The sequence below is a fragment of the Micrasema longulum genome, unplaced genomic scaffold (assembly GCF_059751315.1).
Source record: "Micrasema longulum isolate JH-2025_06_02 unplaced genomic scaffold, ASM5975131v1 h1tg001151l, whole genome shotgun sequence".
NCBI lineage: Eukaryota > Metazoa > Arthropoda > Insecta > Trichoptera > Brachycentridae > Micrasema > Micrasema longulum.
This window is the reverse complement of record NW_028278338.1, coordinates 89700-105441: the sequence shown is the minus strand read 5'-3', so window position 1 is coordinate 105441 and position 15742 is coordinate 89700. Positions and strand designations below refer to the sequence as shown.

At 35.4% G+C, this 15742-nt stretch overlaps 1 protein-coding gene across 6 annotated transcripts in view; it reads left to right on the top strand.

Annotated features, from left to right (window-relative positions):
* The window catches only part of Synd (protein kinase C and casein kinase substrate in neurons protein Synd), a 70933-nt gene that overhangs the window by 51931 nt on the left and 3260 nt on the right, over positions 1 to 15742 (top strand). For 2 of the 6 annotated variants that reach the window (XM_088233821.1, XM_088233820.1), the window contains 6 exons: positions 5004 to 5230; positions 5625 to 5745; positions 9586 to 9693; positions 10715 to 10756; positions 14778 to 14953; positions 15131 to 15375. In XM_088233821.1, the coding sequence (XP_088089947.1) occupies positions 5004 to 5230; positions 5625 to 5745; positions 9586 to 9693; positions 10715 to 10756; positions 14778 to 14953; positions 15131 to 15375 (919 nt within the window). The remainder of the gene's footprint in view (positions 1 to 5003; positions 5231 to 5624; positions 5746 to 9585; positions 9694 to 10714; positions 10757 to 14777; positions 14954 to 15130; positions 15376 to 15742) is intronic. The other 4 variants (XM_088233823.1, XM_088233822.1, XM_088233825.1 and 1 more) reach the window with 2 other exon arrangements.

Genomic DNA, 15742 nt, shown 5'->3' with positions numbered 1-15742 from the left:
CTTGTCCATACGTTATCATCGGTTGTAAAGACCTTTCCTCTAACCCTTTGAAGGACACATGTTTTGTCTTGATTTGTGTCTTGCAAACCTAATAAAAAAATATTTTTAAAGGTTATAAACCTATTGCATTTAACAAAACTGGCTGGAGGACTGATTCATGAGTGTAAATTATTACGATAGTCTTGTGACAAGGCTTCGTAGAAAATAAATACCTCAATTCTGGTGGTATATTTCTTAGTGGTAGGGATCAGTGCTTTGCAAGCTCCTGACGTCGCTGCGACCTGTGAAGATCTATTGTGACGGGAGTGGTATATTTATGTAGCACTCTGTTCTAGATGCCTATAAAGGTTAACGAGAGTAGGTATGACGTGAAGATGAAAGTAACTTAAAAAATCAAACGTAATAGTTTGTTAAAATAAATATATACCTACTTTGTTTTAAACCGCTTATTTTTTTTCTACCGACCAATTTCAAAGCTACGCAAGCTTCTTTATCAAGGTATACATTAGGTATACTTATATATCTTATTATTTTTTTTACAGCTTTTTCTAAATAGTGCGTCGTAGCTTTGAAACCTGTTGGTAGAAAAAAATAAAAATCATCATCATTCCCTTTCCGCAACTGGGTGCATAGGGCACTGCATTGGTACATCAATCGCAGCGTATCTTGGATAATTTTGTGTTACATAAAGGTAAGATGATCAGTTTTACGCTTCTGGTACTAGTCCAAGGACTGTGAAATACTTTAGTGTAAAAACACCTTTTTAAATAAATGTTTAATGTCAACCATGTCGGGAATCGAACCCGAGACCTCTCGTATGGTAGGGAAACGTGCTGACCACTACACCACGAGGCCGACAAATACGCGGTTAAAAACAAAGTTGTTTTATATTTATTTTATTTTAATGAATAACCACAAAGGTGCTTCAAATATAAATTTTATAATATTTTGAGTTAAATAAAATTTAGAACTTAGCTCAAATGACACGGAATCTTATAACATTTATCTTTAATGTAGCTATAGATTTTCATAAATAGTTTTGAGTTTTCACAAATGTATTTGCTAAAACCATGTACATTTTGAGTTGATTAATTTTGTTGAGAGTCAGACAATAATTCTAGTTTTCTTTTTCTTTTAGTGCGATGAAATTAGTTTATAGTTTTGACACAGTTTTCGAATGAATCCAGGCTTCATTCTTTCGTTTGTTTCTGGATGTATTTACGTACTAAATTTTTCAGAAATTGAATAGAGAAATATTACTTTTTAAAAAATATTTTTGAAGGAATAAAGGTCCAAGAAATACTCGCTAGTAAAAAAAAAATTATGTGTATTATTAGTAGCGTAAAAATACTTTTAAATTTGTAATTTAGAATTCCCGCAAAAACTGTGATTCCTTTGGCCACGCCGCTAATACGTCACGATTTGTGTTTATTTGTTCCTGCCATTGAAATTTGTGTAGAAAAAATTCATAAATCTCGACAACAAAGGCCAAACACGACGCGTTTTTCTACGAACGTATTTTTATTGAATTTCTTTTTGACATTTATGTATGAAAACATTTCTCCACAATATCCATATTGATTTTGAAAATACAATTAATTATTCTAAATCCATTCCATATATTTTTATCGGTATTCGTTGTATGTGATATTTCCCTATTGTTTGCGCGTAGCTTATGTAGCGCGCGCTGCACGCCTCTGCCTCCGAGTTGCGGATTGCCCTAATTATTCATCTCCCCATTCCGCTATTTTCCGGTTGACGAATTACGAAATGGCGAATTGCATGCAAATGTCCCTTTCCCGTCACGTGGATAAATTCATAGCATTCGGAAATGCGCGCTTCCGTAATCATCTATAGCCCGCGCCCGGTCCAAATGTGTTTATTTTGGCATTGTCATCTTCTTAGTTGGGAGGACGGTGCACGACAGAATGACCATTGACATTTTGCAGCCGTGTGCTGAGACCATTTCGAGGGTTCCCACTTCCGACCACTGAATGAAAATCTTCGAATAATTTATTTTGTTTAATCACAAAGTGCTTAAAATATTCATTTTAAAGCGCATTCGAAAAATGAGACATTGACAATATTTTAAGTATGTCCAAATTTGACTCGGCTGGATTGCACTCTCTAGGGAGTGAAATTCATCGCAACAGAGAGGGAAAACATTTTTGAGAAGGAAATATGGAAGTCTAGTCATTTACAGGGCTTATGACCTGTCATTGGCTCATCGAAGTGGCCACTTTACACACTGTAACATTCACCATTCTTTACATTTCTTCAACTCTTTCATCTGTTGACTCAAAATGTTGTTTTTTTTAAATTAAATACTGTTTTTGCTACCATTCGTGTTTGCAAAAGGGTCACGAGGCCCTCCGTGTAATTTGCCAAACTCACTTGAAAAAAATATTTTTTTTGAAAAATGACTTTTTGGAAAAAATTTATTAGGATTTTTTTTAAAGCTTACCGTGCGGAATGTTCCTCTGAAGTTTCGCGGTCTGGTCCTGAAACACCGTGTATAATTTATAGCCATCTTTCGACAGATAATATAACATAGTACAGTAGAACTCTGTTTATCTGAACTTCACTCATCCAGATTGCCAAATATCTAGATCGTTATCATGAAATAAAAAATAAAGGAATTTTTAATTTCAATTAAATGTTGCAATTAACTTTGCTAGACATGTTTAAGTAAGCTTTTAACGTTATTCCAATTCCCCGTATTATTATAAAAGCAATAAAATATGGCACTCATTAATCCGGATAATAGGAGTTTTACTGTAATATACATCCGTACATTTTCCAAAGATTCAAGGTTGAGTCTTCACAATGTGACATTCTTACCCACCCTCGGATACCCCCTCACACGTTGCCATAATATATCTGCAGTTTCGCCTTCAGCGACATTGTTTCCTGAGCAGTTTCCCCCCTTTGTCAGAAGTAGTGAAAAGGCTTTTAGAAATGGCCTCTGCGATGAGCCGCTAAGTGTCCTGACCTATATGCATATTTATATCGTCTCGCATATGTTTTACAAATGTATTTCGAGGAATTCTCTGTTTTTCTCGCTATTTTCATATTTTCAGTTTTAAGTATGTTTAAAAAAAATTAAAAGTGATATTACGACATAGCTGTGGGTTTTTTGATAAATTAATATGTTTTATAAGAAACAAAATTTCACAAAAGAAATACATGTTAAGACATTATCACTATTTTAGAGTGGTATAATTCTTTTTTTTTTTTTTAATTTATCAAAATCATAATCACAACTCTCGCTTTACTTAGAATGATGGTTTAGCGATCCTTAAATTATTAATAAATATGGCAGTAGAACATTGAATTATATCGTACTTTACATTTTTTATTTAATTCCTATTGACCTTAGATTTAATAATATATGTATCAAGGAAAAAAAAAATTAGTTGGTTTTTTAATCGAGAGTTTTTATATTAATATTCTATAAATAATGTGTTCAAATTTGATTTGTATGTATATTATTTTTTTCATGATATTTTTATTTTTATTATTTATTTTTTTACTGAGCGGATACAGTCTAACTACTACCCCTTATTTTGACTGTAATTGTTTATGTAAAGATATTTATTTTTATGTATGATTAATATTTATATAGGTAAACTTCACCAACAAGCCACAAAAAGTGGCTTGGTAAGGTTTTTGTATTTATTAGATTTATTTATTTTTAATGTATCTTAATTTTTATTCATGTGTACTTTTACAATTAAATAAATAAAAAAAGACAAAAGTACAAATAACAGCAAATAATAACAACAAAACGGAATCCATGATTCTGTAAAACATGCAGCATGCAACGTCGCTCATAGCGCTGTCACGATGCTCCGTGTAGGAACTGTGAACGCAGTCATCACTATTTCTGTCATGTTAACGTGCCAGTAACAACCTCCGTTGTGAACTTCCATTGTACCGAGGTACTCGTACCTATAAAGTAATTATCAGAATGCAAGGTGCTGTTTTGCATAATGGCGATTATAACATCAGATCTGTGGTTATAATCGTTTTACTGAACATATTAAAAAAATTATGTTGAATTATGTATTCAAGAACACCTTATTCGGCACAACCCAATTCAAAAAATGTATAGATGCTTGATGCTTTGCTGTAAATATTAAGGTGTATTACTTTTCTTGGATTATACCATATATATTGGTGCACAAATATCAGCGAATATCAACTAAAAAAATATATCATTAGAACGAAATAATCAGATCTTCTTTACATACAAACTAACAAGTCTTCCCATACCAACGAAACAGTATTTTTGTTTATTTGTGTCATAACCAAACTAAAACATTACTTAGATGAATATCAAATTTGTACATAATATGTTGTCCTCTGTTTTTTCATTATTTTAATTATCATATTTTTTCTAATTTTTCTGCAACAAAGGGAAATCGCCTGTCTGCAAACATTTGGGCATACTCGCAACATTGTCGAATCATATTTTTTAATTGCTAAAAATGTTTAATATTAGGATAAATATTTAATCGATTAATCCACAAAAGTTCAATCATACGATTCTACTTTATGATTTATCATAATACCCCCCCCCCCCTACCGATGATGTATAATGTATAAGGCACTGCATTCGTAAACCAAATGCAGCGTATCTTGATCATCTGTTTACATTAAAGTAAGGTGATCGATCTTCTTGTAGTATGACCGATCATCTTATCTTAATCTTACGATTCAGGTGCCAGTCCAAGAATAATTAAATATCGCAGTGTGAAAAGAACCTTTCCAACCAATATTTCACGTAGATAACTGGAAATTTAATCTAGAATCTCAAGTATGGTAGGCGGATGTTCCAACCACTGCACTATGAGGCGGACTTAACTTCTCGTATGCAGTTCAAAATGTTAGACAAAACTCTCTGCTATTAGTGATTTTATCTATCTATGTATCCGTACGTATTATATTAATATAAATATTCTTCGGGGTTGATGTTTCAACGGCGCTGTCTGCGGTTTCAGGTGAAGAAAATGCAGGAACGGGTGTCCAAGAGTCGCGAGGACGCGGCGCGCTGGAGGGAGAAGTACGAGGCGGCGCTGAAGGAGATAGACGCGTACAACGCGCGCTACGTGGAAGACATGGGCGTGGTGTTCGAGCGCTGCCAGGCCATGGAGGCCCAACGCCTCACCTTCTTCAAGGAGCTGCTGTTCTCAGTGCACAAGTGCCTCAACATCAGCCAGGATCCAGTGTGAGTAATCCCCCGTCGACCCCGATCGGTAACGCGCACTCCACGGCCACAGAGTCTTCGATTAAATTAATATCAATGTACAAGTTGAGTCGTAATTCGCATCAATCGATTCCGAACTACTCTTTTTTGCGATGATACTACTTCTGATGAAAGTAGGCTAAAAGCTGATGAAATGCGATCTCTTAGGCGAATGGTGCCCAATGGGTGCGCCATTCGCCTGAACGATGCCTGGTACGATGGGTGCGCAAATGTCGACATCTGTACATTATGTGAGGCTGAGATAAGCATCGCTTGCGATTGTCTGTTCGCTTACTGCTTCTCACTGTGTTGACAGACAACGATGTGTTCCTGTTATTTATGTAAGTGATGTGATAAAACTATTTTCTTTGTTTAGATTACCGCAAATATACGAGGAGCTACACCACACGATCAATAATGCCGACCAGCAGAAGGACTTGAAGTGGTGGTCGAACAACCACGGTGTCAACATGGCGATGGCGTGGCCGCAGTTCGAGGTATGTCAGCCCGACTCCATGTACCTCTCACTGCTCACTAGTTACTGTACTCGTTGTATCCGCCATCCTGACTTGGCATGGTAATAATGTGTGTTGTCGCGTGGCATGTGCACAAAACACAGTTTGACTTCAACACCATTGCCAGTTAGATAAAAATATGTGTTTGTTTTCCCTAACGGTTGTTGAAACATGTCAAAACTAAAGTCAAATATTTACTAATCACATTTTAGAATTTAAATTAATGTTCACAATCCCTGAAAGATTAGCAAACCCTAGATAGATAATTACAATAGCGGTTTTGTAAAGATTTATTTAAGAGCGAGCTAGTTTCAACGAGGAAGTTCAGTGCTATGGGAAATTGGATATACAAAATGTTTTCTTACATGTGGTAAAAATTAGAGTATTTATTTGTACAGTGAGGTTTCTCAAATATGTATGAAATTATTAAAAGCGGTTTTATTAAAAATAAAGCGTTTTGCAACCTCACAGGTTTGTGTGACCATGTGTTTGCAATAGCCAATAAATTATACCGTTGTCATGTTGTGGCATTCATAGGCAATCATGTTTTCTTTTTTTTGGGTTAGCAATGTTTTTCGACATTAAGCATCGTTTGGGGTACAAATTACAATTGGATTCAACTTTTGAATGTCAGAAAAAAAAAACGAACTGTCATTTCTACAAAGTAATCTGATCACGTCAAACGATGTCGTAGATTGTCAGCGGTTTGTACAACAAACGCCAGTTAAACCCGTGTTTTCTTTGTTTCTTGTCAGTTATGTTTTATCGCTCAGATTTGTGTTTTGATCGCTCACCGATCAGAACTCGTGACGTCACGGACGGTGTGATTTCAAAGTTTTAGTGGAATTTTCAAAATTACAAAAAAATCATAATGATGATAATACAATAGATTAAATTTTTATTTTTTTTAAATCACTGAACTTCCTCATTATTTACCACTATACAATCCTAATACTTACCCAAAAATAATACAGACATGTAAAATTTGTATATTTAATTACAAATTCGGAATTAATTGTTTAGAATTATTCGTACTTAGTCTTGCACTGATTTTTGTATGTACATTAGAGCTTCCTTTGTTTCTTCTTTCAAATCTACGTGACTCACCGCAGAATGTTTATTTTGACCACACACATAAATAGATTCCCCGAAAACCTCACCGCTTTGTGACATTATTCATACGCGTTGATGTGTAAATCAAATATGGAGCATCTCATCCGCAGATGCTGCTTTTTCATTCGACTTGAACTAGGATTTTAGAAATCGCAAACACCGCAAAATCCCGCAGAAAATATAAATTCTTTCGTTTATGGTTTTGCACTTTTTTCGTAATCGTCACCTTGAATGGCCGCACCGATACTAGATTACGATATTTATGACAATGGCATTTAGAAAACTTTTATTGAAAAGTCAGCGGTGCTGAAAGACGAGGATGAGGAGGATTCCGAAGGAAGGGAACACGAGGAGTGCGCGGCCTGTTGCTGGAGAAGGACAAAGCTACTCCCGTCCCGGACCAAACTGTTTGTGGACGAGGCTCGCTACGCGCTGCCGTCCCTTTCCCTCGGCAAGAGAGACAGCCGCTGGGCCACGCGAGTCGCGCCTTCCGTCAGCTCCGTCTCTGCCGGGGTCGACAGCGGATTTTTGGTACGGCGCACTCACAATGTACGCAACTGACTCCCGCGTTCACGATCTTCACTATTCCATATCCACAGCCACCTTTCTAAAAATCAATATCTGATTAAGTATTATCGCTCTTTGCACAGCCGATCTCATCAATGAGCAATGTTCCCGAGTGGAAGTCTCGAATTATAAATTGAATTCTTACAATTTTTTTTAATTAGAATTTGTGCAACTTCATTTGATTAATAACCATTTCATAATTAATATAAAAATGATTTGTTTTCAACCACTTATTATTTATTTATTTATTTAATTACCGGCTGGTTTTGGAGCTACACACGCTACTTTATCGAGGTATAATTAAGAATTGAATATAAATCCAATTTTATAATTTTAATAGTGTCTTAAGTCTAATGCACACGGAGGTATTAAATCAAGTCCGAGTATTATGTCAAGTAGTATTTTGTGTGTGTGTGCGTGTAGCGAGGGGTGAGGGAGGTTATCTCCACAAACACAAAATACGACTTGACAGAAAGACTCTGTATGTATTAGACTTAAGACACTGTTAAAATTGTAAAATAGGATTTATATTCAATTCTCAATTATACCTCGATAAAGGAGCACGCAGTAGCTCTAAAGCTGCTTGGTATTGTATATATTATAAGTAATAAGGTGGTTAAAAACAATGTGTTTTTATTTTAATTATACAATGAATAAACCACCAAATGATTACTTCAAATATAAACTCCGTAGTAACCATTTCATTAATTCACTTTTCAAATGCACTAAACCCGATATGTTTGTCAAAATTTGCATGAATTTATCTAGTTATTAATTAAGTACTCATATGTGACGTTTTAGTCTCTGCGTGAACCTCCGACTAGCCAATTTGATATTATCTTGCAAACTCTATCGAGCAATCGGAAATCGGTAATTTATTTGCGGAGTCTGTTTCGGGATAAGATTGTGAACGCGGGAGTGAGCGGCCGAGCGCACTGACCATAACGCTTTCATTAGGACCGTACTCTGTGTCGCAATGTTCATCTCCTCAGTCCGAGTCACCTGTCACGTGTCTTCACCTGTCCCACGTTTTGTCGCCGTCCGTTTCCTCCATTGTCTTCTCATGTTGTCACTCGGTGATTTTCGTTTTCGTTTTCAGTACACGAGGTAAATGTATCCGCCGCTCGCACGACCCGGTGCAAGTTGAACATTTCTGCATGTTTGGTATTCGCACTGCGTATCGCTCGCTACCATAACACTTAGTGCTTGTTGCTCCTTAGAGTAGTCTTATCTGTACTAGTAATTTAGTCATAGTTTTAGATAGAACAATTATTATTGGTTGGCGGTGGTGCCTTATTTGTACTAAGTATTTAATGCCCAAATACATGTATTTCACACACACGCACACATATACCTATTATCTACACACCTACACGTGTTGAATTTGGAATGAATGAAGCATCTTCTACAGTGACATCGAGGTGATGTCTGTCATCGGCACTGTTTTATAGAAGAAATATCTCGGCGAACACGGTAAACGTACAGGAGTTGGCTCACTTAATATTTGCAACATTAGACATATTTTGCATATGTTTTGACATTTTTTAACAACCCTCTGGTTTGTAATTACTCGCCGATTTGTAAATAATTACTGTCACTCGAGATAGATAATATTTTGTACATTTCAGAAATTCGAGATGAAGGATTATGTGGACTTTCTGCGTACCAAATATTATCATCTTTCAATTTGTAAATCATATTTATCTCGAGTCTGACTGAAAATGACAAACCGCATAAATTTTTTGCCTCTGAATTAATCTGTTAGTATTTGAAACATTTACTTGTACATAACGCGTTCAAACTATTGCGCAATAATATTTTTAAACTTTTTCTGTGTGATGTTTGAACCTAAGATAATCCGTTAAACTTTTGAGCCACCCCCGTCTTGTTTAGCATGTGTGACATGTTTTTACATTATTTTTTGTTTTTCTTTTTTTTTTATGTTGACGCCTTTTCGCCGCCTGCGTTTTATTTTGCCTTCCGATAATGGAATCTCGCATAATGGAACCGACTGGACAAATTGAATCGTTTCCCTGTACAAACTAACAAACCACTTGCGCAAACAATAACATGCTCCGTGTTTACACATTTTGTTTGTCCCCGTAATCCGCTTCTGCGCCGAATGCGGTCGGTGTCCCGTAGGAATACACCGAGGAGTTCCGGGATATCGCCAAAGGGAAATCCAAGGAAAGTTTACCCGCCGGACCCATCACCCTCATCAACCAGCGACCCGTGGGAGAAGATTTGCATGTAACCAACCATTTTTTTTATTGTTTTACAAAAATGTTCCAACCTTAACCAAAACCTAAATGTGTTTATCGGAATGAAGTATTTAGTTTATTTATCGCACTCAGTTACATACGCCATACGGTCTCATCCATTTCAGTGCACTGCATTATCATAATTACGATCTATGTTATTTAATTTTACAATTGTAAATTTTATCTTTTAAATTGTACAGAAGCTAGCGGTTAAATTATTAGCAGGTGAGATATGCCTCGAGTAATGAGTAGAGTGTAGGGAAAATTAAGAAATTCCTTTTAGATTCTTCACATTTTCAGTGCTCACCGCAGCTATTTATTGTTCATCAGAACATTTACAATTTATTGACAAAATGGGGCCATAAATTCTCTTTGGCGATATTGTATACAATTGTCTGTAAAGATTTGAATTTATACTTAAATGGATGGGAACTTTATGGACAGTTGGCTAATACTACCTCGGTTTAGAAATTAATAAGTAATTAAATAAATAACAGACGGGACTAGTCTGAAGATGCTCGTTAGAAAGTGAAAGCGCTTATTAGTCGAATAAACAAGTGGAAGTGTACCTAGTTTTAACTTTTACGAAGATATAATTAATTATCTAATTGGAATGGAATTCTGCCTAGAAATTAATGTAAACAAAAAATCTAAAATAGATAAACAAGTAATGATTTTTAAAATCCAGCTGAACAATCACTCTAGAAGAAATTAATATCAACACAAGATGTTGTAAATCAACTTTGACAAAACTTATGTTAAAATTCTTGGATGAAATGAATCTTAATTCACATTCATAACACGATCCGACATTAAAACATCCCGGGTTTGAGTCCCGGATTGGCCAAATATTTTCATAAATAATCCTATTTTATTTGTTGATATTTTGAATTTATTAATACGCTTGCCACCGATTAAGATTCGCAGCGCTTGTCGCATATTAACTCAGTGAATTTATTTATTATTATTTTGCATGGTTTTTATTGTTTGCATTTCACTTGCATTTATAGAGTGCCCAAGAAGTCGGCGTCTACACGTTGAGGAAAAACAAGGTTTGCAATTTACACATTAACACACACACACTCTCATTCTCACACACCTTCGCACCCGATATTCTAATGCAAATTGCGCTCCAGTAAACACTAATACATCTTACTATGGAAATACTTCACAAACACCTGCCTATCATGTATCAGCGGCACCTTTAAACTAACATATTGTCTGTGATACTGCAATACCGCGTAACCTGTTTTTTTTTTTACAATAATGTTTTACTACAGTAAATTGATTGCAGGGACTAAGAGCCGTTAGTTTTAAATTATTGCTATTTTCTGTTTATTAAAGTCGTAAGTAATATATTAACAGACCGCTTATTAGGTTGCCTTGCCAAAAAATTCAATCGATAGTTAGGCGGTATTGCAGTATCACCGACGATATATCACGAGCATTGGTAGAAAAATGACACAAATCTAAATATTCAAACCCCGAAAGAGAATTTGTATTTAAACATTTCTCGGGAGTGAGAGCGTTTAGAATAGCAGCCCAGTTGTCAGTTACCATAAATTATTTTTTATTGATAAATAAGTTAGGGTGGGTGCTATAGCAATTGAACATGCTACAATAATTGGACAATCTATTTAGAGTGTACAATTGGCATTTGCCATTGTCAAAAATAAGTAAACGTAATGCGTTCATTTAAAGAACATGCTAAAAGAGGGTCTATTTGTGGTGGAGATAAAGTCTTATGTTTGCTTATTTTTTATTATTACATTTGGTGTCCAATTATTATAGCACCCGCCCTACCTACTTAATGTTTTGCAAAATACATTTTTATTTTCATTATTAAGGCTGTAGTTGGGTAAAACGTATGAAAAATGAGGAAATCATACGATTTTGCCAATTTAAAATTAATGTGTTTTAAAAATCGCGCTATAATAAAAACTAAAAAAAAACGTCAATGAAATAAAAACAATAATTTTTCAAAGGTACCTATTTCTATTAAAAATATATACTTTAAAGTTTTATGTAACTAAAATATTTTTTTTTTTCGGCCTGCAGATTACGCCATTTCAAATTTCGACTAAACTTTTGGGCGACAAATCTCGCATAAAGACTAAGTATCGAACTAAAATGTGTGTGATTTAAAGATAATAAATTGAACATGAAAGTGGCCGAAGCAAAATCAGATTTTTTTTGTTTTTGAAAAGAAATATAATCATTTTAAAATCACATAATTTTTGGGACATTTTCCTTTATTTCTATGTAAAATTATGCCTTCGGTAATACTTTAAAAAAAAAATTGTTGTTGAAATATTTTAGTTGGAACCTTTTTTTATAGAATTGTATTATCTTTTTTTATAAAAGAAGATAATTCTGGTTGTAATATTCAATTTCGAACAATATCTTATTTAGGTTTTTATTATTACGCGATTTTTAAAATCATTAGTTTTAAAATGGCAAAATCGTATGATTTCCTTATTTTTCATACGTTTTACCCGGCTACAGCCTTAGCAATGTCTTCTACATTGGAACTTCATAGAAATCATGAATTGTGTCACTTTTCTATCTAATTTTACTTGTCTAACGCAATTATATAATTTTATGTCAATAACATTGTAACACCCCATACATTACATTATAATATATGAGGGATGATTGATATGCTCCACCCCTATCGTATTTCAAAGCAGATGAGAAAATTTTGACATATTCCTCCTGGACAGCGATGCTTCAAAATTTCTATGGCTTCCTGGAGTGGTTAATTTGGGGATTTTAATTTTTTGCATAGGACTACGCTTTGATTCATAGGCCACACCGATTATTAGACTTCAAATGATGTAAAAAACTGAAAAAAATAATACAATTCGAATGATGAAGAAGTTCAGTGCAATATGAAAATGGCTATAAAAAATGTTTTCTTACGCGCGGTAAAAATTAGAGCATTTAATTGTATGGCGAAGTTTCTCAAAAATGTCTGAAAAAAAAGAACTACTTTGAACGACGTCACTACTTCTCCAAAATCAACCAATAGCAGAGTGTTGCGATACATTTTCGGTTACCGGGAAGCCAACTCACCAATCGGTACAACTAACCGTAGAGAACTTGAGACGTCACGGGCGGAGTAGTTTCAAAATCACAAAACTTTACAAATCATAGCAATATTTGCTTAGTTGTCGATAGTATATTAGTTGTCGATAGTCGATAGTATATTAACAAATAAATAAAAAAAACCACTGAACTTCTTCATTCAACGTAATAAAGTGCTAAAGGTCGCAACAATGTTCTAAATAAAAGTCATGATGTTTGGTTTCACGTATTCGTATTTATTTGACGATTAATCATCAGCTAAGCTAAGCTAAGTTTAGTCGCATTAAAAAATTAGCCACTCTCCAGGGGGTAGCCGGTAGTCACCGGGGACTACATCAGGTGAATATGGAGAGATTCCAACCCAGCTTCGTGAATGACAGCCATTGACACTAACGCTTCGTGTGCTGGAGCATTATCAGCGGCCTGTTGTGACTAAATTGTTGCAAGTTTCAACTTGTCACCCGGTACTTAATGCATGAGCATATTAGGCTACGTAATGCGTAAACGTCAGCTCGACTGGTCAACTCCGAGCGGGTCAGGAGAAGAGCGTATCAATCAACCCTCGTATTTATTTTAGCACCATATTGTGATGATATAATTGTAACTAAGATTTGTTCTCTCGGTCGGTGGAATAATGGAATAACCTTTTTAGAATGAATACTAACTGACATAATAGATTTACTGATATTCATTAATAATCTAACTACTACTAACATAAATATAAATTGATTATATAAATATCAATTATTATTATATAAAACTCCTAGATTGATTTTTTTCACTATTGAATTTAGTGACATCTTAATGAATTTACTTCCTAAAGTCAACAGATGGAAGAGTTGAGGAAATGTGGATGTTAAAACAGGCAGAAAGGTCATTGTTACATAGTGTGTAAAGTGGCCAAAGGCAGGTCTTGTAAATGCCTAGACTTCAATATTCCCTTCTCAAAAATGTTTTCCCTCTCTGTTGCAACACATTTAGAAATCCAGCCAGCCTGTAAACATTTGGACATACTCAAAACATTGTTAAGTAGATAAAGCTAATGAAATCAGTTATAGTCCTTAAAATTTAGCTCGATTAAAATGACAGCTGCCAAACTAATGTCAATAGTGATGGAAATTACTGATCATGTACCGATCAAATCGATTTTATCAGTTTTTTCATGCAAACATAAAACTCTGTTTCCGAAAATTGATAAAAAAACGCAAAAACAAGCCTATTATAGACTATTATTTACCAAAAAATAAGACATTTATATTTTTTTCATGAACAACGTCAAATGAATTATTTTTTTATTCGATCAATTTACATTGATCAATTTGTCCCATCTGTAACATTTTTGCAAAATGATGTAACCTTGTAAGAACGTAAGAATAATAAGGTTTATTTTAGTTTTAAAGCTGATTTTATATATTTATGTTGACCTATTACAACAGAGATGAAGTACATTTAAGAGAAGGTAATATAGAAGTCTAGGCATCTACAGGGCTTATGACCTGTCAATAGCTGGTTTAATATAAACAGCTCCCCAGGGAGTTGAATCCAGTCCTTGTCTACAAAAATTTGGACAAACAAATTTATGTCTTCACTTTGCTGACAACTGTCATTCTAATCAAGCTATATTTTAAGGACTATAGTGGTCACTTAGCAGTCTTCACAGATTAAAGGGCCGAAGTTCAAAACCCGCTCTTCCATTTTCTATCATTGAATTATTATTGTCTTAAAAATTAAATAAAAATCCAAATATTTGTATAAATCATAAGAATTTTTTTTATTTTATAGAATGTAAATTATGTACACTCCGAACTCTCATTCTAAGCAGTTTCAAAAGAATTTATAGCAACTTTTCTTTTTTAGATATTAATTTAACATTTGTTCAAGTACTCAGTATTCAAATGAAGGCGACGATGAGTTTTTATAAATTTCTATTGCATCAGTAGATGTTTCAGCTCTATGTAAAAATATAATGAGATTTGTGTTCGCTAGGATCTACCGGTGTCTAACAACAAGCCGTCGTCCACATCGTCCAAGGGCAGCAGTGTGGGAGGCACCCTGACGCTGACCAACAACAAGGAGAAGCCGGAGATATCGGCTCCCACACCCGCGCAGGACAACAAGAAGCCGACCATATCCTCTCCGCAGAGAACCACCGCCACCATCACGTTAGTCATTCCTTCCACAGTTTACCGAGATACTGAAAATCCGCATGAGATAATATTTCAATAATTGTAAAGGCACCCTTACAAAAGGAAATAATAAATGTTTGTGATCTTATGATTTACCCAAATTTTTAGGGCCATTTTCAGCCATGTCGCAAATGAAATTTGTGTTGTTGACAGTAACGGCACCGGCCCGACGAAGAGCGCGGCTCCACCTACCACCGCCGCCGCCGCGGCCGCGGCCGCGGCCGCCAGCAACGGGGGGAAGGACAAGGACAGCAACCCCTTCGAGGAGGAGGAGTGGGACGAGGAGGGGGCGGAGGGGGGCGCGGAGCCGCTCACGGACACGGGAGAGCCGGGCGTGCCGGTGCGGGCGCTGTACGACTACCAGGGCGCCGAGAGCGACGAGCTCAGCTTCAGACAAGGTGAGCTAGCCTTACGTATATATTCGTTAGATTGTAAAATATATTGTGTTGATATTGGGCCCTTATGCACTACAGATGAGAGCGTAGTTTCTTCTCTTGCCATCTGACCATTTATAACACATCACACATTAACTTTCTTATTTTAAAAAAATATTTTAATTCCGATTGGACCGTCATTGATGATTTGAACTCAGAGTAATAACGCGCTATCGCTATAGAGCCGCCCATATGGACAAAAATCATTCTAAGACTATCAATTGTGAAGTTAGCTATAGTTTACAGCTAAGCGATGGGCCATAGTTACTCAGCGGCTCAATTACAAACGACTATCAATGTGCTGATAAGCGACGTGATAGCAATTTTTCAG